This window comes from Phyllostomus hastatus, unplaced genomic scaffold, assembly GCF_019186645.2.
Source record: "Phyllostomus hastatus isolate PE091 unplaced genomic scaffold, TTU_PhHast_1.1 phas_scaffold_442, whole genome shotgun sequence".
Lineage (NCBI taxonomy): Eukaryota > Metazoa > Chordata > Mammalia > Chiroptera > Phyllostomidae > Phyllostomus > Phyllostomus hastatus.
In genome coordinates this window covers 5,165,373-5,191,897 of record NW_025334030.1, presented here as the reverse complement: position 1 = coordinate 5,191,897, position 26,525 = coordinate 5,165,373, and the positions used below count along the sequence as shown (strand labels likewise).

Genomic DNA, 26,525 nt, shown 5'->3' with positions numbered 1-26,525 from the left:
GGCACCTTCCAGCCACCACTTCTGGGGTGGCGCTTGGGGTCAGAGTCCTCAGACACACTCAGGAGGGGGAAGAGGACTGCAGCTGCAGCCCAAGTTTCTGGGATCACCCTGGGGTGGGGCTACACCTCCGCTCCATGTCCTCAGGCCTCCGGGCCTTACTCTGCTCCTGGGCACAGGGACCCTGGCCTCTTCCACATCCTTGGCAAGACCCTCGATTGCTCGATTTAGGCCACGGCGGGCCTCAAGACCCCCAAGTGCTCGATTTAGGCCACACTCATGCTCAGTGACCGCTCTAGTGTTATTGCTTTTCCCTGCTGCCTGATCTCTTGATTGCTGAGAAAAAAATGTTAATTTATTTGTTTCTTGAGTATTTAGAACAATTTTTCACTTCATGTATTTCAAAACACTATTGATGGGTTATGTATTTCAAAGTTCATGCCTCCAACACCTTTTCAGTGGCTAGTAACTTTTATCAATGTAAAATATCCCTACATTTCATTGGGTTAGCCTTGGGTTCTCTTTTACCTGAGATTGTCTGATATATGATAACACACAGCCACTTTTGTATTGTTTGCAGTTTCTTTATTAATATATTTTTTGGATCAAAACAAAATGAAAAGAAAACACTTATAATACTAGAGGGGCAAGTCCCTAGTTGGGACCCAAGCCTGAGCCCAGAGGGTTCTTGGCTTTGGGCGGGAAAGAATTCTAGATAGAGCCAGACAACAGGTTAAAGTAGAAAAGCAGGTTCTATTGAGCAGGGAGCACAGGCAAGAAGAGCCACTCCACAGAGTGACAGACTTTCCTCATGAGAGAAGGAAGAGAGACCCCAACCATCTCCAGAGGCTGAGCTTGTATCTGTTTGTAGTTTCTATGGAAAACTGATGGTATGGGGAAATAGAGAGTGGAAAGAAATGTTAGATTAACTTTAAGGTGTATTTTGTGGCCTGTTTTCCCTTTAAGGTATGGATAAACAATAAGGTACAATGAGTGGCTATTAATCAATCTTTGCGGGACTTTTCTCCGTACAGAGGCTCCTAGTGGTCAGCTCGCTTCTGTGGTCAGCTGAGTTCTGTGTCCGGCAGCACACAGCAGGCCCCCGATTTTACTTTGACTTTGGTTGATTTGTGCCCATCTCTTATATTACTTAGAAATTACAAAAAATGAAATTTCTTAACCTACTTGCTCTTATTAGAATATACTTGCTAGAATACTTATAAAGTAGTAAACTAATTCTATTAACATTCCTATCAATTTTTGTGAGTGCAAAAAAGTTTTTTAGGTTTTACTGATATGGGAAACAAAGGCACATCCTGCCTGCTTGAGACTCTGTCTGAAAACTTCTAGATTGTCAGGTTTATGTAAAAGCCAGCACATTCAGTAATAAAGCTGGTCTAAAGACATCACAACAGTCCTTAGCATCATCACTAGCGAGTATCTTAGAAGTCACAGCCATTCAGTAATCTTTTTTTGTGCTCACAGGTATCAGGTCACCTGCTAAGTGTGACTGAGGAGGTAAAATATTCGAAGCCCAGGTGCCATGCATGGTCCGAATGCTTGTTTCTCCCTCCTCCCTGCAGATTCGTATGTTGACATCTTACCCCCAGAGTAGTGGCATTCAGAGGTGGAGCCTTAGGGCGGTGATTTGGTCACGAGACCAGAATCCCGGAATGGGATGAGTGCCCTTATAAAACAGACCCCAGAGAGCCCTGTCTCCCCTCCTGCCATGTGAGGACACAGAGAGAAGGCAACAGCTATGAACCAGGAGGAGGGCCCTCACCAGACGTGAGTCGGCTGGCACCTTAATCTCAGAATCCCGGCCCAGGAACGTGAGAAATAAATGTGGTTGATAAGCTCCTAACTTTGTGGCATTTTGTTGGAGCAGCCCAAATGTACTAGGACGATCAGCAAAGCCTTTGACCTGGAGATGTTTTTCTCACGTGTTTTCAGTACATTCTCTGTTGCTGCTGATGTTACATCAGAATATACAGAGTGGAGGAGGTACTTTTTTTCTTCACACTTAGGTAATCTAGGATAGTTCACAGGCTGTAGACTGCTATCTGGAGTGTACGGGACCAACGTCCAGTACAAACTGCCTTCCTCATGATCTGCTGATGGGCATTCTAGAGCCTGGCCTGGTCTGTGTCTTTCCTCAACATTTATGTTAACTAAAACATTTTTTATTACAGGCATTTAAAAATACACAAAGATGTAGACGAGTAAAAAGAACACCCAGCATCTGTTGCTCAGCTTAAATAACTATCACTATAGAGCCAATCTTTATTATTACATTTATTGGAATGACACTGATTAATAAAATTATATAGGTTTCGAGTTTAAAATTCTATAATGCATCATTTGTATATTTCATTGTGAATTCATCACCCAAAGTCAAATCTTCTGTCACCATTTTTTCAACCCCCTTTACTCTTTACTCCTCTCCCCACCCTTTCTGGTAACCCCCACACTGTTGTCTGTGTCTCTCGAGCCAGTCTTTAGTCCCCTCTGTGTCTTCACATTTTTTTCTCATGGAATCTGCCCTTTTAAATTTTCGCTCCGAGTTCTGACCATGTTTCTCTTCTGTATCTTCAAGTGTGCCAGTCCACTCTGTAGCGATGTCTATTTCATTATTCAGCCCTTTGCCTAAAATGTTTTACTTTAACATTTTAAATTTTCCAATACTCTTTCTGGTTCTTGGATTATTCTTTTTCCAAATAATTCTTGTTTAATGATTGTAAATACTTCTAGAAGCTTTCGTAGGATACCAGTTAGAAATTTTCAAGTTGTCTGATGTTCCTGCTGGAGTCAGCTTTCTCTGGAGTCCAGTTTAGTTTATTCAAATAGATCCTTCCGGTGCGTGTGTAGATTTTTCGCAAACATTCTTCATCCTTGATTGTTGTGCAGTTAAAGGTTAACTGAAGAGACACCTAGGATATTCAAACCCTACAGAATCTAAAGAAAGGACCAGCCCTTGACCAGCTCCTAGGAAATGACCTCTGAGCCCTTGGAATGTCCTGCTTGAAAACAGTGCCTTTGTAGACCTGGAGCCTCGTGCCACTCCAGAAAGCTGTCTGTGGAGTCTGTGGAGTTAGTTGAGGCCAGATGTGTAACAGCAGGTAGACAGGAAGGCTAATAGCTTTCTAGTGGTCAAAAGCAGGCCAGCTTTTATTCTGTGGGTCCTATAAAGGATCATTACTTTTAACAGAGGTGACACAGTGCTAGTCCCCAATGGGCACTCAGAGCAGATTTATCAGAACTCCTGTGTTTTCATAGGAGTTCTGGCTGTGGGCCAGGTCCTCATTCCTTCTTAGAAGGAGGAGTGGGTAGAAAAGGGGGCATGTCAGGATCCCAGGGTTGCAGACAAGAGAAAGATTGTTTGGGTGCACTGGTTCCAGGGTCATATCAAGGGTGTAGCTGTGGACCCAGCCCCAGGAGAAACTCAAAGCTGGGGTTGCTGTGAGGTCCGATATTCCCAGAAGCCCTTGGACCCAGAGAGGTCAAGCTAGGAGAAGATGGCGGCCAGGGTTCTTGTCCTCCCCAGGGGGCGCCCCAGCCCCGCCCTGGGGCAGGCAAAAGCAGAGGGGGCGCCAAGCACAGGGAGAGGAGGCCATGGGCGCTCCAGTCGCGGCGCTGCTGCTGGTGCAGCTGTTGGTGCCAGTGGAACTCGAGATACTGGGTGAGCTCAGGTGGGAGCTAGGGGTGATGAAGGTAGGATGGAGAGCATGGAGACTGAGGGGAGTTCACCTTCTCTCCTCACTTCAGGTTTGCAGGATCAGGGCCGGCTGTTTCCAGGTAAGGCGCCCACAAACGCATGTTTCCCGGCTCAAGACACATAGGCCTGAGTGCAAAGGGCGCTAAATCTTTTCATCTCTCCTGCCCCAGGTTTCGAGAACTCGTCATTGCTCACACGTAACTGATGGGCCCCTGGGGGAGAGGCGGACGCCTGCAGACCACGTGGGGAGATTCCCCAACATCCCCTTCTCCTTGGACTGCGCGACCCCAGGACACCCGCGGTTTCCCTGGGGCTGAGGGTGAGCAGGCGTGCGTCTTCTGCAGCTCAGCTCCATGTCCATCTGTCCATCCCAGAGCCATGCGGCCGCCAGAACATCTACCCGCGCATAGTGGGAGGAAAAGACTCGGTTCTCGGGCGCTGGCCCTGGCAGGTCAGCCTGCGCTTTCATAAAGGCCACACCTGCGGAGGGAGCCTGCTCAACCGACGCTGGGTGCTCTCCGCAGCGCATTGCTTTGTAAAGTAAGTCTGGCGGCTGTGTGTGATGGCCTGCTGACTGGGCCCTTGGGTCTGCACCGCGCATGTTTTACACAGATGTGACTGACTCTGGTGTTCTCCTGAGTCCCAGGCCCCGCGGCAGCTGGCTGCGCCCTTAGGAGTTTGTGGAGGACGGTGAAGGCTGATGTCAAAACTCAGGTTAAGTGCCGGCAAGGCCACGATTGACCACTTGCGTCTGCAAAGCAGAGCAGGGCCAGCAGCTGAGGGCAGCCAGAACCCACAGGGGTTGAGAGGGAAACAGATAACCTCAAGCTTCAGCTGAATGCGACTGTAACTTTTGCAGAAGACATATTTATCATTTAGATGGCCTGGGATGGAACAATCTTTGTCTGCAGCATTTCCCTAAGTCTGCAAAACTTCCTTGAGCTTTTTGTAACTAACCCCTATAAAGTAAACGCAGAGACCATGTTCAGGGTCATTGTCTCTCCATCTGAGGACAATGCTCCACCTGGCCCCCGCTTTTCTTTTCTAAATGCAGGTGATGCAGTGCTAGGCGAGTTAGCTGGAGCTCCCTTCGTACTTGTCGGCAGACTAATGAAAAAACACAGAATAAGATTAAAATTCACAAGCACAAGTCCCCCCATATACCATGTGCTGTGTTTTAATAGATTGAATAGATTAAAACCTTTTAACTCAGGTAGTAACTCTTGAGCTACTTGTGCAGGGTTTATAATAGGGTCTCTGGCTTCTTGTATACCCCTAATCTCTTGATTCAAGCAAATTAAATCTAGGCTTACATTGCCGTTATGCCAGACTCCTAGCAGGCGTGCTTTGCCCTCTCCCAATTCCATTGACTGCTATTATAACGAGCTGGAGTGACACATATGTATTGGTATTTTGCATGACACTGAGGCTGCTGTCTATACTGAATGGCTTGTATTTGATCTCCAAGACCTATTACTACAGCTTCTAGAGCATTAAGCTTAGTTTCTAACTTAACATCAATTGCACTTTGAATATTTAAAGCCACAGAAGTGTTGTGGGCTACGCTATCAATGAATTCAGCATTTTGGATACTTTGAGCAAGCACAGCAGCAGCTGTGGCTGCCGATGCAAGGACTGTGACAAGGGTAATAATTCTGGCCACAATAAGGCCGAGCATACATTTAGGGCGACTCAAGGCCTTATGTAATTCTTCAAGCGCCTGGAGGCCGTTGTCTGCATACCAAGGTCCAGTGACATTCATTGGACATGTAATTTCATTAACAGTTCCCTCATCTGGAAACCAAGGGCAAGTCTACTGAACGAAGTCCAGGAACTGCTCTAATTGAGAGCTACGCACCTTGGTTCCCCTTGCTGTAAGCATAGATTTAAGCATTTGCACATAAAGCCACCTCTCGGCGGAGCCTGTATTCCCCATGCTTTACACCTGGCTAAAACTTAATGCGCTTCTTACCTTACTTCAAGACTTGTGGCGCACCCTCAGGAACATCTCCTCACCTGGACTAAGGAGTACCCCCCCCAGGTCCCTGTTTGGGTGCCACCTGCCACAACCAGCTGGGGTGGAGGTCCCTAAGTGGGGGTGGCGGGAGATTAAGAAAAACACAACATGGCACAGGTTAAGGAAAAGTGGGGGCCAGATGGAGCATTGTCCTCAGATGGAGAGACAATGACCCTGAACATGGTCTCTGCGTTTACTTCATAGGAGTTGGTTACAAAAAGCTCAAGGAAGTTTTGCAGACTTAGGGACATGCTGCGGGCAAAGGTTGTTCCATCCCCAGACTACCTAAATGATAAATATGTCTTCTACAGAAGTTACAGTCGCATTCAGTTGAAGCTTGAGGTTATCTATTTCCCTCTCAACCCCTGCGGGTTCTGGCTGCCCTCAGCTGCTGGCCCTGCTCTGCTTTGCAGACGCAAGTGGTCAAGTGTGGCCTTGCCTGCGTTTAACTCAAGCTTTGACATGGGCAAAGGTAGGTGAAAAGTTGCAGGATGGAATACTAGTGAGGGGCCGGTGCAAAAGCCCATTTTTACTTTCACTTTGTGGGCTCTCATTCGTGACGCGTTTGATCCAACTGGAAGTAAAGAAATCTATAGCACATACTTTGGCATCGACAGTGGAAGGATACACCTCCCTCCTGCCAAAACCACCACCGGCTCCACCGACACCCCTGGCCCTCGTGGTGATGAGCTTCTTTCGCCAGATTATGCTAGGGAACTCGAGGAGGAGGCTCCAAGGGCGCAGAGGGAGAGAGAGGAGGCGGAAGATGATGATTTTCCAGACCCTGAAGATTCCCATATGCAGGGACTAATGCGCCAACTTCCGGTGCTGTCCCTGAAGGACAAGGGCCTCTTTGACGTCAGTCTTTACCGTCTTCCACAGGAGTTCCCCAAGTACCCCTGCAGTGAACTTTGTTCAGTTTTTTTGCAGAAGGGTCTTCCAGAACATGCCCGTGCACATTTGTGTTTCTTTTCTTTTCTCTTTCCTGTTCTCTTCTCAGGAAACGGCACAACTAGCCTTCCCCTTCCTCACCCCGCCTCCCAGGGGAGATGTGCTGCAGGCGGGAGGAATGGGCTGAGGTGGGTGCGTGTTGGGCAGAGGCCCGCCGGGGGCAGCAGTAGCCCCTGCAGCTGTTTTGACCCTGCCCTGCTGAGTGTCCCTCTTTGGCCCCTGTGCCTCTGCTTCTTTTTTTTTTTAAAGATAGCCCTGAGAGGTAACAGGCTGGTTGAGTGCCTGGCCAGATCAGACCACAGAGGGAGGCACCCTCCTGCTCTGTCCCCACCCCCAAAATGCCCAGGTTCTGGGGTTTTGGTTGTGGCCTTCTAGGCTCTCACCATTTCTTCAGTGTACTCTTTGTCCTGTAGGAAGAACTGTTCATGGTGTCCAGGATAGGCCCTAATAGCTCCCTGGGCTGTCTCCCCTCCAGAAGTGGGCCCCAGGGATGCTCAGGTGGCCCGTACTTTTCAAAGGACCCCTAACTCCTCTCTCTTCCCCTGCCAGGCACGGGGATCCCTCAAAGTGGGTGGTCCAGTTTGGTGAGCGATCTTCAAGGCGATCTCTTTGGAACTTGTGGGCTTTCTACCATCGTTACAAGGTGCAGGACATTATTATGTACCCTCACTTCAAGGGGTCTTCATTCAACGACATCGCCCTGCTGAGGCTGACTTCCTCTGTCACCTACAATAAGTACATCCAGCCCATCTGTGTGATGGCCTCCTCATTTGAGTTCCAGAACCGGACTAATTGCTGGGTGACCGGCTGGGGGCACATCCGTGAGAATAAAGGTGAGGCTGGGGACAGACGGATGGGCAAGGGGGGACATTATCCTCCTTTCCAGCCACTTGAGCCCCCGCCTTGGTCTTTGTACATCTGGGCCCCTCTGTGGGCCTGATCAGTATTCTCTCCCCACCTGCTGTCCACTCCTGCTCCCCTGAAACGGCAGTACTTTCTGTGCCCACACTCAGTTCCCTGTCCCCGCCAGAGACTGTGAGCCAGAAACCAGCAGGGAGGGGGCAAGCTGCCCCCCAGGCTGCATTCCCCAGCCTGCAGGGATCTGGGGGTTTGGGGGGTAGATTTTTAGAAAGGCCTTAGAATTGGTTTATTGTTTTGTTGCTGTTGTTGTTGTTTTTAATGCTACCCCAAGGGTAATTTCATTGATTTTTAGAGTGAGAGGAAGGGAAAGGAAGAAAAAAATAAACTTGAGAAACATCTATTAGTTGCCTCTTGTACTTGCCTCAACCGGGGGTTGAACCTGTAGCCTTTTGGTGTACAGGATGACATTCCAATCAACTGAGCCGCCCACCCAGAGCTGTTTTTTTTAATAATTGAGATTTAATTTACAAACCATAAGATTCACTATTTTAAAGTATATACAATTCAGTGCATTTTTGTATATTCACCATCACCACCATCTAAATGCAGAACATTTTCATCATCTCAAAATGACATTCTACAAACATGAGGTGGTAACTCTCCATTACCTCCTCCCTCCAGCCCTTAACAACCACTAATCAGCTTTTTACCTCTATGAATTTACCTATTCTGGATATTCGATGGAAATGGAATCATACAATATGTGACATTTTTGTGTCTGGCTTCTTTTGCAGAGCATAATGTTTTCTTTGGGTCCATTTTATTGATTATGCTATTACAGTTGTCCCAATTTTTCTCCCCTTTCTCCCCCCCTCCAGCCTGCACCCCCTCCCTCCCACCAGCATTCCCCGCCCCCCATGTCCATGGACATGTCCATGTTCATGAACCATATTCATGTCCATGGTTCATACATATAAATTTTTTGGCTTCTCCATTTCCTATACTATTCTTAACCTCCCTCTGTCTATTTTGTACCTACCATTTATGCTTCTCATTCCCTGTATCTTTTTTCCCCATTGTCCTCCCTCCCCCTCCCTGCTGATAACCCTCCATGTGATCTCCATTTCTGTGATTCTGTTCCTGTTCTAGTTGTTTGCTTAGTTGTCTTTGTTTTTTATTTTTTTTATAGGTTCAGTTGCTGGTAGTTGTGAGTTTGTTGTCATTTTACTGTTCCTAGTTTTGATCTTTTTCTTTTTCTTAGATAAGTCCCTTAATGTTTCATATAATAAGGACTTGGTGATAATGAACTCCTTTAGCTTTACCTTATCTGGGAAGCACTTTATCAGCCCTTCCATTCTAAATGATAGATTTTCTGGATAGAGTAATCTAGGTTGTGGGTCCTTGCCTTTCATGACTTTGAAGACTTCTTTCCAGCCCCTTCTTGCCTGCAAGGTTTCTTTTGAGAAATCAGCTGACAGTCTTATGGGAATTCCTTTGTAGGTAACTGTCTCCTTTTGTCTCGCTGCTTTTAAGATTCTCTCCTTATCTTTAATCTTGGCTAATGTAATTATGATGTGACTTGGTGTATTCCTCCTTGGATCCAACTTGTTTGGGACTCTCTGAGCTTCCTGGACTTCCTGGAAGTCTATTTCCTTTGCCAGATTGGGGAAGTTCTCCTTCATTATTTTTTCAAATAAGGTTTCAGTTTCTTGCTCTTCCTCTTCTCCTCTGGCACCCCTATGATTTGGATGTTGGAATATTTAAAGTTGTCCCAGAGGTGCCTAAGCCTCTCCTCATTTTTTTGAATTCTCGTTTCTTCATTCTGTTCTGGTTGAATGTTTATTTCTTCCTTCTGCTCCAAATTGTTGATTGAGTCCCAGTTTCCTCCCCTTCTCTATTAGTTCCCTGTATATTTTTCTTTATTTCACTTTGCATAGCCTTCACTTCTTCCTTCATTTTGCATCCATCCTCAATCATTTCTATGAGCATCCTGGTTACCAGTGTTTTGAACTCTGCATCTGAGAGCTTGGCTATGTCCTTGTCACTTAGTTCCTTTTCTAGAATTTTGATCTGTTCTTTCATTTGGGCCATATTTCTTTTGTCTTGGCACACCTGTTATGTTGTAAGGAGTGGAGCCTTAAGTGTTTGCCAAGGTGGGACAACCCACTTTGCTAGGTTGTGGTGCTGTATGTGGGGAAAGGGTCAGAGGGGGAACAATGCCACTTGCTTGGCTCTTGCCCCACTTTCAGCCACTTCCTGTGCTTCTCACAAGTTGATTGTGCCCTTTCAGGTGCTAATTCCTGGTTGGGTGGGCTTGGGTACATTCTAGGATCCTATGGGTCCCTCCATAGAACTCTCCTGTGAGACTGGGAGTTCCTCCTGCCACCACATCCCTCACAGATTTTTACAGCCAGAGGTTTTGAGGCTTTAGTTTCCCATGCTGGAACCCTGGGTTGCATGGTTAGTCTCGTGCCCCAGTTGTTCCTCCTGCCTTATCTGCACTTGAATGTGGGATATACCAGTCTGCCAGCTGCTGCCTTGCCACGCATCCTCTCCTACACGTCTGCCTGTCTCCACCCCTCCTACCAGTCTGGATGAATGTTTCTTCTTTATTCCTTGGTTGTTGGACTTCCATACAGTTCAATTTTCTGGCAGTTCTGGTTGCTTTTTGTATGTATGTATGTATTTATAAATATATTTTATTGATTGTGCTATTATAGTTGTCCCATTACCCCCCCTTCATTCCCCTCCACCCTGCACACCCTCTCCTACCCACATTCCCCCCCTTTAATTCATGTCCATGTGTCATAAGTTCTTTAGCTTCTACACTTCCCATACTATTCTTGCCCTCCCCCTGTCTATTTTCTACCTACCATCTATGCTACTTATTCTCTGTACCTTTTCCCCCTCTCTCTTCCTCCCACTCCCCTGTTGCTAACCCTCCATGTGATCTCCATTTCTGTGGGTCTGTTCCTGTTCTAGTTGATTGCTTAGTTTGTTTTTGTTTTTGTTTTAGGTATGATTGTTAATAATTGTGAGTTTGCTGTCATTTTACTATCCATGTTTTTTATCTTCTTTTTCTTAGATAGGTTCCTTTAACATTTCATAAAACAAGGGCTTGGTGATGATGAACTCCTTTAACATGACCTTATCTGAGAAGCACTTTATCTGCCCTTCCATTCTAAATGAAAGCTTTGCTGGATAGAGCAATCTGGGATGTAGGTCCTTGCCTTTCATGACTTGGAATACTTCTTTCCAGCCCCTTCTTGCCTGCAAGGCCTCTTTTGAGAAATCAGCTGACAGTCTGATGGGAACTCCTTTGTAGGTGACTGTCTCCTTGTCTCTTGCTGCTTCTAGGATTCTCTCCTTCATTTTTACCTTGGGTAATATAATTATGATGTGCCTTGGTGTGTTCCTTCTTGGTCCAACTTCTTTGGAACTCTCTGAGCTTCCTGGACTTCCTGGAAGTCTATTTCCTTTTCCAGATGCTTTTTGTTTTTAAGTTGGTTATTATCCTTTTGGTTGTGTGAGGAAATAAAGCATATCTACCTACACCTTCATCTTGGCTGGAAGCCTTCTCTTTCTGCCTGCAGGACCATGAGGAATAATTATCCCAGTCTGATGTTTTTCAAGTTTCATTCACAATGTAGCATGAATCAGAGCTTCATTTCTTTTTATGGCTGAATAATATCCCATTGTATGGATATATCATATTTATTTATTTATTCGTCCATTGATGGACATTTCTGTTGTTTCTTTCTTTTGGGTATTGCAAATAGAGCTGCTAAGACATTGATATACAAATTATTATTTGAACACCTTTTTCAATTCTTCTACATATATGTTTAGCAGTGCAACTGCTGGATCACATGGTAATTCTGTTTAACTTTTTTAGGAATCAACAATATTACACAGCAGCTGCATCATTTTTTATTCCCATCAACAATAGATGAGGATAATAATTTCTCTCCATTTTCCTCAACACTTGCTATCCCCTCTTTTTTTTTGCCATTCTAGTGAGAGTTAAGGGGTATCTCATTGTGTTTATGATTTGCATTTCTCTAATAACTACTTATGTTGGAGCATTTTTTCATGTGTGTGTTGGCCATTTGTATGTCTTCCTTAGACAAATATTCAAGTCCTTTATGTATTTTTAAAATGATTTATTTTTGTTGTTGAATGGTAATTGTTATTTATATATTCTGGACACTAAACCTTTATTAGGTATATGATTTGCAAACATTTCTCTCATTCTGTAGGTTTGTTTTTATTTTCTTGATAGTGTCTTCTGATGCACAATTTAAAAAAAATTATGAAGTTTAAATTATATAGTTTTCTTTTCTTGCTTGTGCTTTTGAGGTCATATCTGAGGAACCATTGCCAAATACAAGGTGATGAAGATTTACCCATATGTTTTCTTTAAAAGCTGTATTGTTTTAATGCTTATATTTATGTCTTTGATCCATTTGGGTTGATTTTTGTATATGGTGTGAGGTGGGGTCCAACTTCATTCTTTTTCATGTGAATATCCAGTTGTGCAAGCACGTCTCATTGAAGAAACTATTCTGTCCTTCATTGAATTGTCTTGGCAACTTTGTGAAAAATGGATTTATCATAGATGTACAGGTTTATTTCTAGACTTGCAGTTCTATTCCATTGTCCTGTATGTGTATCCTTATGCCAGGACCACTACCCCCAAAACTAAATCAAGGCCTGGCTGGTGTGGCTCAGTGGACTGAGCACTGGCCTGCAAATGGAAAGGTTGCCAGATTCATTCCTGGTGGCAGCACATGCCTGGGTTATGGGCCAGGTCCCCAGCTGGAGGCCTGCAAGAGGCCACTGATTGGTGTATCTCTCTCACACATCAATGTTTCTCTTCTTCTCTTTCCCCCTCCCTTCTCCTCTCTTCTAAAAATAAATAAATAAAAATATTTTTAAAAAACTAACTCAAGAAGAAATATAAATCTGAAAAGACTTATAATAAGTTACTAGATTAAATCAATACTCAGAAATCTCCCAATGAAGAAAATCCTTGGACCATATGGCTTCCATGGTGAGTTCTACCAACTTCTGAAGAAATTAACCCCAATCCTTCCGGGACTCTTTCAACAATGGATGAGGAAGGAACACTTCCAAACTCGTTCCATGACACTAGCATTACTGCGACACCAGAGCCCATACAAGGACATCAATAGAAAAGGAAATTATAAATCAATATCTTTTTTATGAATATACATGCAAAAATCCCCCAAATACTAGCAAATTGAATCCAGCAGTATATTAAAGGAATCGTACGCTGTGACCAAATAAAATTTACCCCTTGAGTACAAGGGTGGTTCAACATACAAAAATCAACCAATATAACATACTACCCACCACAATGACAGAAAGACAGAAAAAAACACTTGATCATCTTAACTGATGCAGGAAAAGCACTTGACAAAATCTGACACACTTTCATTGTAAACACACTCAATAAACTAGGAATAGAGGGAACTTCTTCACCATAACAAAAGTTATATGTGGAAAACCCACAGTTAATGTCACACTAAATGGGGAAAACTAAAAGCTTTAGCCCTAAGATCAGGAGCAAGACAAGGATGCCAGGTTTTGCCACTTCCACTTAACATTTTACTGGATGTTCTAGTCAGTGCAATTAGTCAAGAAAAAGAAATAAAACACCCACATTGCAAAGGAAGAGGCAAAAGTATCTATTCACAGATGATGTGATCTTACATACAGAAAATTATAAAGAATACACAAAAAAAGACAAGTTCATAAAAAAATTCAGCAAATTTGCAGTATCCAAAATAAGACACAAAAGTCAGTTACATTTCCACCCTGACCAACTTGGCTCAGTTGATTGGGTGTCATCCCACAAAGCGAAAGTTTACTGGTTCAATTCCTCGTCAGGCTCCATGCCTCAGTTGTGGATTCAGTTCTGGGTCAGGACATATGAGAGGCAACCAACTGATGTTTCTCACAGTGGTGTTTTTCTCCTTTTCTCCCTCCTTTCCCCTCTATCTAAAAATAAGTAAATAAAATATATTTTTTAAAAAGTGAGTTGTATTTCTATATACTACCAATGAAAAATTCCAAAAGGAAATTTAAAAAGAAATGTTATGTAAATAGCATCAAAGAGAATGAAATAGGAATAAATTTAACTAAGGAGATGAGAGACTTGGGCACAGAAAAACTACATAACATTGCTGAAAGAAGTTGAAAAAGAACTAACTAAATAAAAACATATCCTGTGTTCATGGAATGGAGACTTACCAAGATGAAAGTATTCCCCCAAAGCAGTCTACAGATCAATGTAATCCCTATCCAAATTACAATGGATTTTTAGCAGAAGTTGACAAGCTGATCCTAAAATTCATAAGGAACATTAAGAGGCCCCAAAATAACCAAAGCAATATTGAAAAAGTACAACAAAGTTGGAGGACTCACACATTTTCAAAACATACTATATTCTGGAAAATCTCAGATATTTCACACAGAAACTTTTTTACTGACTTGTCCCCTAGAGCAAGGGACATAAAGGAAAGAATAAACAAATGGGACCTCATCAAAATTAAAAGCTTCTGCACAGCTAAAGAAAACAGTATCAAAATTAAAAGAGAACCAACAGTATGGGAAAACATATTTGCCAATGATACCTCAGACAAGGGTTTAATCTCCAAAATATATAAAGAACTTACATGACTCCACTCTAAGAACACAAGGAATCCAATTAAAAAATGGGCAAAGAACTTGAACAGACACTTCTCCAAGGAGGACATACAGAAAATCCAAAGACACATGAAACGATGTTCAATATCGCTAGCTATCAGAGAGATGCAAATTAAAACCACAATGAGATACCACTTCACACCAGTCAGAATGGCCATCATAAACAAAGCAACAAACAACAAGTGTTGGAGAGGTTGTGGAGAAAAGGGGTGCCTAGTGCACTGTTGGTAGGACTGCAGACTGGTACAACCACTATGGAAAGCAGTATGGAACTTTCTCAGAAAATTAAAAATGGATCTGCCTTTTGACCCTGCAATTCCACTGCTGGGACTCTATCCTAAGAATACTAAAACACCAATCCAAAAGAACCTATGCATCCCAATGTTCATAGCAGCACAATTTACAATAGCTAGATGCTGGAAGCAACCAAGATGCCCATCAATAAGTGAATGGATCAAAAAACTATGGTACATTTACACAATGGAATTCTATGCAGCAGAAAGGAAGAAGGAGCTCCTACCCTTTACAATAGCTTGGATGGAGCTGGAAAGTATTATGCTAAGCAAAATAAGCCAGGTAGTGAAAGACAAATACCTTATGATCTCACCTTTAACAGGAACCTAAACAACAAAACAAAGAAACAAGCAAAATATAACCAAAGACACTGAAAAAGAGGACAGGCTGACAGTGACCAGAGGGGAGAGTAGAGGGAATTTCAGAGGACTTTGGGAAGGGTTCACGAGAACAAACTTAAAGGACACATGGTCAAAAACTAGGGGGAGGGTGGTAATGGGAGGGAAGTGGGGAGGGGTGGGGAGGCTGGATTGGGAGTAAAAAGGAGAAAACTGTATTTGAACAATGATTAAAATTTAAAAAATAAATAAATAAATAAATAAAATAAAAAATAAAACATACTATATTCCAAATTTCAAAACATACTATAAAGCTACAGAAACCAAACTATGAGTAGTTCATGTTTTTCTAAGAATTTTTCTATTTCCTCTAGGTTTCCTCTAATATTTTGACATACAATTGTTCATAATATTCCTTTATAGTCCTTAATGTCCATCCCCACTTTCATTGTCAATTTTGTTTTAATCTTTCAAAGAATCAACTTTGGTTTCATTGATTTTTTCTATTGTTTTTCTATTCTCTAGTTTGATTTTTATCAATTGCTCTCTGTATTATTTCCTTTCTTCTTCTCCCTGTGAGTTTAACTTGCTCTTCTTTTTCTAGTTTCTTAAGGTGTAAGTTAGGCTATTGATTTGAGAGTTTTCTCCTTTTTTATATAACCATATTGAGCTATAAGTTTTCTTCTGAGAACTGTTTTTGCCACATCTCATAAATTTTGCCATGTAGTGTTTTCATTTATCTCAAAGTATTTTATACTTTTCCTTGTGATTTCTTCTTGAATCCATTGAATAAGATTATGTTGTTTAATTTGCACATATTTGTGAATTTTTTAAGTTTTTCTTTTGTTATTAATTTCTAGCTTCAGTCCATTGTGGTTAGAAGATATGTTTTGGATGAGTTCAATCTTTTATAATTTATTGCAGCTTATTTTATGGCCTGACATAAGATCATCTGTCCTGGAAATTGTTCCATGTGCACTGGACAGGGATGTGTATGCTGCTCTTGTTTGAGGAGGATTGTTCTGTATATGTCTGTTAGGTCTAATAAATTTATAGTGTTGCTCAGTTTTTTATTTTCTTTTTTTAAAGTATTTATTTATTTTTAGAGAGAGGGGAAGGGAAGGAGGAAAAGAGGGAGAGAAACATCAATGTGTGGTTGCCTCTCATGCATCCCCTACTGGAGACCTGGCCTGCAACCCAGGCATGTGCCCTAACTGGAATCAAACTGGCAACCCTTTGGTTCTCAGGCCCATGCTCAATCCACTGAGCCACACCAGTCAGGGTTCAGTTCTTTATTTTCTAATTATCTATGGTGGTTCTATCCATTATTAAAGGTGGGTTAATAAAGTCTCTACCTGTTATTGTAGAACTGTCTATTTTCCCACCAATTCTGTCAGTTTTGCTTGATATACTTTGGGGCTTGGTTGTTAGGTGTATAGATGTTTATAATTATGATACTTTCTGGATAACTTCACCCCCCCTTTTTTTTTAGTTTCTCACCCTGTCTATAACCATACCACCTTGAATGTGCCCAATCTAGTCTAAAAGAAAAAAAATACACCTCTTTTAAAAATGGTATTTTTGTTTGGTGTTTTTTGCAAGCCACTGAGGAAATAGTCTGTAGGGCGAGCTTTGGGTATAACTTAGCCCCATTATTTAAAGAAGAGAGGAAAAAGGAGGATTTTAAATGCAGCCAATGACAGGCCTTTCAGGATAGGTAGAGTTTTACAGGGAGGTAACACAATCTCATCAACTAAGGAGAGACTTGCTTCAGTAAATAAGTAAGGGAAATAGTGTGTGGGATGCAAGCAAAGGAAGCAGGGTACACGTAGACATTGAGTGGAGCCAGGAAGATCATGTGGCTTTTTCCCCAAGTACATGGCTAACAAGTAGGATTGGTTGCTGACATGACAGAAGGCTGAAAAAGGTAATCTTGTGCACCTGACAAATAGAAAGGCAAGCTATAAGAGTATCAAGAAATTTTTAAAAACAGTCCTGGCTGGTGTGGCTCAGTGGATTAAACGTCAACCTGCAAACCAAAGGGTTGCTGGTTCGATTCCTGGTTGGAGCACATGCCTGGATTGTGGACCAGGTCCCTAGTAAGGGGCACATGAGAGGCAACCACACATTTATTTTTCTCTCCCTCTCTTTCTCCCTCCCTTCCCTCTGTCTAAAAATAAATAAATAAAATCTTTAAAAAAAGAAAGAAATTCTTAAAAACAAAAGTGATTTGGAAGCACAAAACTTACACTTAATGCTACCCAATGTCATGATAGGCCAAGAACATTGTGACTTCCAAAGTTAGAAATGCCATATACTGAATTTTAAATGAGACACATTACGTTTTCTCCTATCAATCCCATCTGTAAAAAAAAAAATCACTTTTTTTTTTCAGGGAGTTGGGTGGGGAGAAGCATGGGATGTAATTGGGAACAGTAGTTCCATCAGTAGTATTTTGTTGCTATGACAAACTTTGTATCTAAATGTGGTAAAAGCCTGTTAGCTGCCATAGGGAATAAGGAAAAATTTCCCAAAAGGTACAATTTTCTTTAGAAAAGTTTCAGAACCAAATGACTAATTTACATGAAAAGCTGTAGAGAAGTAGTTGAAAAGTCCATTCATAAAACTTTTATTCCACTTACATGAACTTAATACACATGTTCTTAACAATTATGCTTAGATTGTTCAAGAAAATTTCTCTTTTTTTCAAAGATTTTTATTTATTTTTAGAGAGAGAGGAAGGCAGGGGAGAAAGAGAGGGAAACATCAACGTGTGGTTGCCTCTTGTGCACCCCTCACTAGGGACCTGGTCCACAACCCAGGCATGTGCCCTGACTGGGAATCGAACTGGCAACCTTTTACTTTACAGGCTGGCACTCGATCCACTGAGCCACAACAGCCAGGGCTGAAAACTTCTTTTTTAAAAATATATAAGTTATTGATTATGCTATCACAGTTATTCCAGTTTTCCACCTTTGCTCCCCTCAACCTGGTAGCCTCATTCCCTCCAATTATTCCCCTCACTTAGTTCATGTCCCTGGGTCGTGCATATAAGTTCTTGGGGTTCTCCATTTCTTATACTGTCCTTAACCTCCCCCTGTCTATTTTGTGCCTACCATTTATGCTTCTTATTTCCTGTACCTTTACCTTGTTCTCTCCCTTCCCCTCCCCACTGATAACCCTCCATGTGGTCTCCATTTCTATGATTCTATTCCTCTTGTAGTTGTTTGCTTAGATTCTTATTTAGATTCAATTATTGATAGTTGTGAATTTATTGCCATTTTAATGTTCATCATTTTAATCTTCTTTTTCTTATATAATTCCCTTTAACATTTCATATAATAATGATTTGGTGATGATGAACTCCTTTAGCTTTACATTGTCTGGGAAGCACTTTATCTGTCCTTCCATTCTAAGTGATAGCCCTGCTGGATAGAGGAATCTAGGCTATAGGTCCTTGCTTTTCATGACTTAGAATATTTCTTGTCAGTCCCTTCTGGCCTGCAAGGTTTCTTTTGAGAAATAAGCTGACAGTCTTATGGGAACTCCTTTGTAGATAACTCTGCTTTTCATTTGCTGCTTTTAAGATTCTCTCTTTATCTTTAACCTTTGGCATTTTAATTATGATGTGACTTGGTGTTACCGTTTTTGGGTCCAACTTTTTGGGGATTCTCCATGCTTCCTGGACTTGCATGTCTATTTTCTTCACCAAATGAAGGAATTTTTCCTTCATTTTTTTTTCAAATAAGTTTTCAGTTTTTTGCTCTTCCTCTTCTCCTTCTGGCACCCCTATGATTCGGATGTTGGTACATTCAGAGATGTCCCAGAGACTCTTTAGCCTATCCTCGTTTTTTAAATTCTTTTTTCCTCTTGCTGTTTTTTAAAAAATATATTTTATTGATTATTCTATTACAGTTGTCCCTTTTTCCCCGCTTCACTCCCCTTCACCCTGCATACCCCCTCCCACCCACATTCCCCCTCTCTTTAGTTCATGTCCATGTGTCATACATATAAGTTCTTTGGCTTCTACATTTCCCATACAATTCTTACCCTCTCCCCGTCTATTTTCTACCTACCATCATGCTACTTATTCTCTGTACCTTTTCCCCCTCTCTCCTCCTCCCACTCCCCTGTTGCTAACCCTCCATGTGATCTCCATTTCTGTGGCTTTGTTCCTATTCTAGTTGATTGCTTAGTTTGTTTTTGTTTTAGGTGTGGTTGTTAATAATTGTGAGTTTACTGTCATTTTGCAGTACCTATTTTTTATCTTCTTTTTCTTAGATAGGTTCCTTTAACATTTCATAGAATAAGGGCTTGATGATGATGAACTCCTTTAACTTGACCTTATCTGAGAAGCACTTTATCTGCCCTTCCATTCTAAATGAAAGCTTTGCTGCATAGAGCAATCTTGGGTGTAGGCCCTTGCCTTTCATGACTCGGAATACTTCTCTCCAGACCCTTCTTGTCTGCAAGGTCTCTTTTGAGAAATCAGCTGACAGTCTGATGGTTACTCCTTTGTAGGTAACTGCCTCCTTATCTCTTGCTGCTTTTAGGATTTTTTCCTTCATTTCAATCTTGGGTAATGTAATTATGATGTGCCTTGGTGTGTTCCTTCTTGGGTCCAACTTCTTTGGAGCTCTCTGAGTTTCCTGGGCTTCCTGGACGTCTGTTTCCTTTGCCTGATTGGGGACATTCTTCTTTATTATTTGTTCAAATAATTTTTCCACTTGTTGCTCTTCTTCTTTTCCTTCTGGTACCCCTATATTCGGATGTTGGAATGTTTAAAGATGTCCTGGAGGTTCCTAAGCCTCTCCTCATTTTTGTGAGTTGTTGTTTCTTCTTTTCTGGTTGGATGTTTCTTTCTTCCTTCTGGTTCACTCCATTGATTTGAGTCCCAGTTTCCTTCCCATCACTACTGATTCCCTGTACATTTTCCTTTATTTCACTTAGGGTAGCCTTCATTTTTTCATCTAATTTGTGACCAAATTCAAACAATTCTGTGAGCATCCTGATTACCAGTGATTTGAACTGTGCACTGATAGGTTGCCTCTTTGTCACTTAGTTGTATTTTTTTCTGAAGTTTTGTTCTGTTCTTTCATTTGGGGCACATTTCTCTGTCTCCTCGATTTGACAGCTTCCCTGTGTTTGTTTCTGTGTATTAGGTAGAGCTGCTTTGACTCTGTGTCTTAGTAGTACAGCCCATGTGGATGAATGTAGCTCCTTTTAATCCTTCGTGGTTGGACTTCCATACAGCTCAATTTTCTGACAGTTCTGGGTGATATTTCTTTTGTAGTCTAGTTATAATTTTTGCTGTAGATTTATGAGGAGGTGAGGTGTGTTTGCCTACACCTCCATCTTGACCTATTCATGAAAATTTCTTAAGGCATTAAACAAGGCTAGCCATCATCTCAAGTTATTTGCCTGTTAATTATTTTTATAGCACATGCATGCTTGGCAAGTGTCAAAAAAATCACAAAAGCAGAAAGAAAACTTTAAAAAGTTAAATATGTGAGGGTTTTTTTGTTTGTTTTACTGCTGTATTTGATACACATAAAGTAATGAATATCAAACATTTCATTTTACTGTATCTTATACATTTGTTCTTCAGTTGCCTAAGATATTTAAATAGAAATAAAATGAGGGTAGCAAAAATAATGAAAGCAAATAGCAGGTAACTTTTACAAGTAATGAATGTGAACTGTTTCTGCCTTTATCTAGAGTAAATTGGGCCACAACTAAAGGAACTCTTCTGCAGGTGTAGCCAGAAGTGTGCACATTGAGACGGAGTATTCTGCAGAGACACACATGGTTCAACATGTACTATCCATGGGACATGCATTTACACCACAGCTCTCTAAGTACTCCCAACAACTACACTTGTGACTGGAACCAACTATCCCTTTTATTCCCCACCAGGACAAACCAATATGTAGCCAGGGGTGTCCAACCTTTTGGTGTCCCTCAACCACACTGGAAGAAGAGTTGTCTTGGGCCACACATTAAACCCACAGAGACTAATGAAAACTGATGAGTAAAAAAGGTTTGAAAAAAGGTTTTAAATTTATGATTTTGTGTTGGGCTTCATTCATAGCCATCCTGGGCCACATGTGGTCCGTGGGCTGCGGGTTGGACACCCCTGAGGGCAATTTTCTTTGCTTAGACATGAAAGCAATTTTAGCACTGGCTCTTGTGAGGCCACAATGTACCAAAAGTACTATGCTAAACATGTATAACTTGTATAAAAATTCCTCATCCCCATATTGACCACCTTAAGGTGAAAATATAGCTCCCTACATATTAACTAGCTCTACTCTCCTAATATTAAACATAAAAACCACATGAGAAATATAGAAATTCAAACAGAAGTAACATACACCTGTCATAAATCATAAAACTATTCGTGGGACAGCATGGGTGACAAATGGTCAAGTGTGTAAATTTTAAAATGAGGCAGACAAAAGTTTGAAGGCCAGTCAATTTTCTCCTCCTTCTCCTGCTTCAGCTTCGTCTCCTTGGGTATCTTACATCCACAATGTCAAGTTGTCTCTCAGTAATTGCATTATCAGCATACTGTCTTTGTATGAGTCTTCACTTAATGTATCAAGTTTGGCAATAGCTTCATCGAAAGCTGTCTTTGCAAAAGAGCAGGCTTTCTTCCAGGAGTTCAGAATCTCATAATAGAACACAGAGAAGTTAATGGCCAGACTCAATCTGATAGGATGTGTTGGTTGCATTTCCTTTTGTTGATTTCAAAAGCCTCGTAGTATGTTTGTTGTGACTGATCCACCATCCCTTTCTTGTCATCCTCAACACCATCCTCAGCCAGGTAATGTCAGTAGCCTCCTAGACTTTGCTCTCTGCTTGTGAACCATTGGGGATCAAGAACTTTTCCAAGAGAGACACCACATCATTACAGATATCTCTTAGCTTGGTCTCAATTTTCTCTGTATTCTTGAGCCATCTGCTGTTTTTTCTCAGTACCTTCTGTCTTTTGCTCAATATTCAAGACAACTCTCCAAGATATGGGCTCCTACAACACTTTTATAAGCAACTGAGAGAAGATTCCTCCCATCATTGGATAATTCTGCTCCTCGCTCAGTTACTGCCTTCATGCAGGCTGCCATGTCAGCGTGTCACTCAGCCTGCTTGACCAGCTTGGCCTTCTGCACCAGTTTATTTTTATCCATGATTGGATGTTCTGTGTCCAAGGTGTGTCCAAAGTGGGTGGTGGTGGATCAACAGGGGCGGTAAGTATGAGACTCTTCAACTTGACACTTTTATCAATATATCATATTCTTTGATTTGACTCTTGTAACAAGTTTTTTTTTAAGGTTTATTTATTTTTAGAGGAGAAGGGAGAGAGGAAAAAAAGGCAAAGAAACATCATTGGGTGGTTGCCTCTCACGTGCTCCCTGTTGGGGACCTGGCCGGCAACCCAGGGATATGCCCTGACTGGGAATTGAAGTAGCTGCCCTTTGGCTCGCAGGCCGGTTCTCAATCCACTGAGCAACAGCAGCCAGGGCACTCTTCTAACAAGTTTTGACTGAAAGTTTATTTTATCTGACAGTATAGCAACATGAGCTCTTTTTTGGTTACTATTTGCATGGAATCTCTTCCCAACCTTCCATTTTCAACCTGTGTGTGCCTTTGGACCTAAAATGATTGTGTTGCAGGCCCTGGCCAGGTAGCTCAGTTGGAACATCAATCCAACATGCCAAGGTTGAGGGTTTGACCTCCGGTCAGGGCATGTTCGGGAACTAACCAGTGAGTGTGTAAGTGGGTAGAACAACGAATCAGTGTTTCTCTCTCTCTCTCCCTTCCTCTCTCTCTAAAAAATCAATAAATAAAAATTTAAATATAAATAAAATGAATGTCTCATATACAACATGTAGTTGGATCCCGTGTTTTTAATCTATTCTGCCAATCTCTGACTTTTAATTGGAGTGCTTAATCCATGTACATTAAAATTATTCACCAATAAAGATGGACTTGCTTCTACCATTATTCTATTTGTTTTCTAGGTCTTTTCATATCTTTGTATTTTATGTCTATGTCACATATATATATATATTTTTAAGATTTCATTTATTTACTTTTAGAGAGAGGGAGGTAGGGAGAAAGAGGAGGAGAGAAACATTAGTCTGTGAGAGATACATCAATTGGTTGCCTCTCATACACAGCCAGCTGGGGACCTGGCCCACAGCCCAGGCTTGTGCCCTGACCAGGAAACGAACCTGCGACGGGCTGATGCTCAATCCACTGAGCCATACCAGTCAGGGCCATTTTTGTTTCTTATGTCCTCCCTTTGTGTTTCACTTTTTATTAGTGTACTGTATTGATTCCCTTCTTATTTCCTGTTCCGTATATTTTTTTAGTTATTTTCCTAGTGGCTGTCCTGGGAATTACAAATTAACAACTTAAACTTATAACAATCTAGTCTGAATTAATATCAACTTAGCTTCAAGAGTAAACAAAAACTCAATTCCTATACAGCTCTATTCTTCCCTTTTAAGTTGTTATTGTCACAATTTACAGTTTTATATGTTGTGTGACCATAACAGAGATTTATAATTATTATTATGAGGGTAGAGCCCCCAACCCAGCTGCCACAGGTGAGAATAAGTCTACCAAGACATGATCCTCTTGGGGAGGAAAGGTGTCTGATCTCTCAAAGGAGAAGGGCCAGGAGCCTTTCTCAATGGGCTTTTACTGAATTCAATTTGCACAGGAATACAGGTGAAGCTCATCAGTCATTGTCAGGCAGTAATGATCAAACAATAGATAATATACAAAGAACTATGAGGGCTTATTCTGAGTCAGGGTCAGTTAGCTAAAGGGCTATGAAACTTTGGGAAACAAACTCATTTCCTGCTTTGACCCTTATCAGAAAACTGAGGGCATTCTTAGCAAAGCAGGTTTCACAGGATTTTACGCATTCTTTCTTAGGCCTGATTGCCCCAGGGAACCCCCCTTTCAGGAACAGAGCCACACCCACCTCCGGCATTGTTTCAGGCTTAAGACAGGCAGGGGAAGTAAGGCAGCCAAGAGATTAGGAGACTTCTTGCAGACAGAATGAGGACTCAGGCTATGTCAAAGCCAAGGGGTGAGGGTCCATCACCTCCTTTTTCTGCAGCCCTCCAAGTCCTTCCCTGAGGGCTCTTTTGTAACCATGCCTGTCTTAGGTTGTCCCTCCCTTGAGGAATCTTACCGGTCATTGGCTAACCAGTCATCCACCTGGGGCCAAGCAGGGTGAACTAAAACAGACAGAGGCAGCGCCCCTGCCAGAAAGATAAGCTTTTTCTCCTTAGTGGCTTATGGTCTCAAGGTCTCTTTCTCAGCCTTAGCCATAGGGAGAGGCTAGGCGGGGTTATAGCTTCTGAAACCAGGCAGGGCAGTTCCCAACATTATTGTACATTTGTCTTTTTAATTATATAGGAAAAAATAAGTTCTAAACCAAAACTATAATAATACTGGCTTCTGTATGTACCTGTGTAGTTACCTGTACCAGTGTTCTTTATTCCTTCTGGTGGGTTTTAGTTACTGGTTAGTGTCCTTTCATTTCAGCCTGAAGGGCTCCCTTTCCCCTTTCTCATAGGGCAGGTCTGCTAGTGGTGAGCCCTTTCAGCATTTGCTTATCTGGAAATTTCTTAACCTCTCCTTCATTTTTTGAAGGATAGTTTTGCCTGATATAGAAATTTTGGTTAATTGTTTTATTCTGTCGGCACTCTAAGTATGTCATCCCACTGTCTGTCTCCTGGCCTCTAGGGTGTTTGAAAGTAATTTGGCTGTTAATCTTGTTGAAGATCACTCATACTTAACGTGTGGCTTCTCTCTTGCTGTGTACAATATTCTCCCTTTGTTTTTTGCCATTTTGATGAGTATGTATCTCAGTGTGGATCTCCTTGTGTTTACCCCACCTGGAGCTTGCTCAGAGTATATAGATTCTGGACTGTATAGATTCATATCTTTCATCAAATTTAGAAAGTTTTTGGCCTGGATCCTGCAGCTGTAATATATTAAACATAAATAATTTCAGCTGCATTAGCCCCTCCTCCTGTGCATGCTAAGGTGTCTCTGCATTGGCTTGGGCAAAGGCTGCCATCTGCATGCCAGATAGGAAAACCGAATCTCACGGAGCTGCTGTAACAGCCTGTCCAGCCATTGAGCACTTCTGTGATATTGCTCATACCCATGATGTCCTAGGTGCTGGGCTAGAGCAGAGGACTCATCAGGAGCAATAGCCTGCCCTGACTGGCGTGGCTCAGTGGGTCAAGTGTCGTCCCACAAACTGAAAGTATGTTTCATTCCTGGTCAGGGCACGTGCCTGGGTAGTGGGCCAGGTCCCCGCTGGGGGTGTGCGAGAGGCAGGTGATCAATGTTTCTCTCATACATCGTGGTTTCTCTCCCTCTCTTTCCCCCTCCTTTCCCCCCTCTCTAAAAATAAAGAAATAAAATCTTTTTTAAAATAAATTTTTAAAAACAATAAAAAAACAATGGCCCAGGCACTTTGGGTGCCCCAGGGCGCTCTACCCGCATAGCCCATGTCATCCCTTCCAACCAGATGGTGAGGAGAGACTCAGGATGTTCTCTCTTTGTCCCGTCAACTTCCGTGCAGAGCTGCCACCTCCCTACACCCTCCAGGAAGTACAGGTCACCATCATAAACAACTCCAGGTGTGACTACCTGTTCCAACAGCCTGATTTCTTCTATAGAATCGGAGATGACATGATCTGTGCTGGCTCTGAGGATGGCATCCATGACACCTGCAAAGTGAGTACCCCTGCCCCAGCCAGGGCCTTTCTGGACCCGGGCACCACTGGTCCCCTCCCAACCTTGGGCCTAAGAGCAACCCCCATGACCAGCCCACCCTTGGTGTTGATTAATGAGAAAATGATTGCAGCCCTTACTTACCTCTTCTGTATAAGCTTTTCATTTTACATTGATTGTATCTCCTTTGATACTCGTGTGAAATCTGGTAGGTAGAGACTGTTGCCCCACTTTGCAGATGCAGAAACTGAGGCTTGGTCACTTACAGGGGGGCAGAGTAGGATTTGTACCCAGTTTGCCCAGCTCCATAGCCCTAGGGCCTCTTCACTGGGCCCTCCTGCCCCTCGCCAGGCCCTGTTTACCCATTTCACTCCCCAGGGTGACTCAGGTGGACCCTTGACCTGTGAAAAGAATGGGCTGTGGATTCAGATTGGAATCGTGAGCTGGGGAGTGGGCTGTGGTAGGCCCAATCGGCCCGGTGTCTACACCAACGTCAGTAGGTACTTCGGCTGGATCCAGAGGCTCACGGCCGACAGCACACCCAAGCCAGACCCGTTCCCACTGCTGTTGCTCCTCCCGCTGCTCTGGGCTGCCCTGCTGGTGCAGCTAGCCTGCACACAGCTGAGCCTGTGAGGGTGCAGTAATTACCACAGCACTGGGCACATTCACCCAGGGCTGTGGACACCCCCGTGACAGGACTGCCTGCTGGATCAGTCTCCGGTGCCCTTCGGTCTCCTTTGCTAATAAAGACGTGCACATGTTCTAGTTGATTCTTCACAGAGAGTTTTGTGGACATAGGTAGCTTCCTGGACACCCTCATGGCCACCCATGCCCTGTGCATTCCCAGACCACT

The 26,525-nt window shown here is 42.5% G+C and overlaps 1 protein-coding gene and 1 pseudogene across 1 annotated transcript; one reads left to right on the top strand and one right to left on the bottom strand.

The window, feature by feature from the left end:
- The first annotated feature begins 3,609 nt into the window (after positions 1–3,609).
- Positions 3,610–26,305, top strand: LOC123807124 (serine protease 41-like). Its single transcript, XM_045820672.1, has 7 exons — positions 3,610–3,676; positions 3,763–3,792; positions 3,883–3,909; positions 4,087–4,252; positions 7,230–7,513; positions 25,521–25,675; positions 26,024–26,305. Exons 1-7 carry the CDS (start codon positions 3,610–3,612, stop codon positions 26,303–26,305), a joined length of 1,011 nt encoding a protein of 336 aa, XP_045676628.1.
- On the bottom strand, positions 21,379–22,092 carry LOC123807199 (annotated as a pseudogene).
- Positions 26,306–26,525: the final 220 nt, after the last annotated feature.

Bases quoted from the DNA above. Each gene is read 5' to 3' on its own strand.
- LOC123807124 (XM_045820672.1), top strand. From the start codon at position 3,610: ATGGGCGCTCCAGTCGCGGCGCTGCTGCTGGTGCAGCTGTTGGTGCCA. The intron at 3,677-3,762 runs GTGAGCTCAGGT...TCCTCACTTCAG, and splicing joins AGTGGAACTCGAGATACTGG to GTTTGCAGGATCAGGGCCGG. The intron at 3,910-4,086 runs GTAACTGATGGG...TGTCCATCCCAG, and splicing joins GAACTCGTCATTGCTCACAC to AGCCATGCGGCCGCCAGAAC.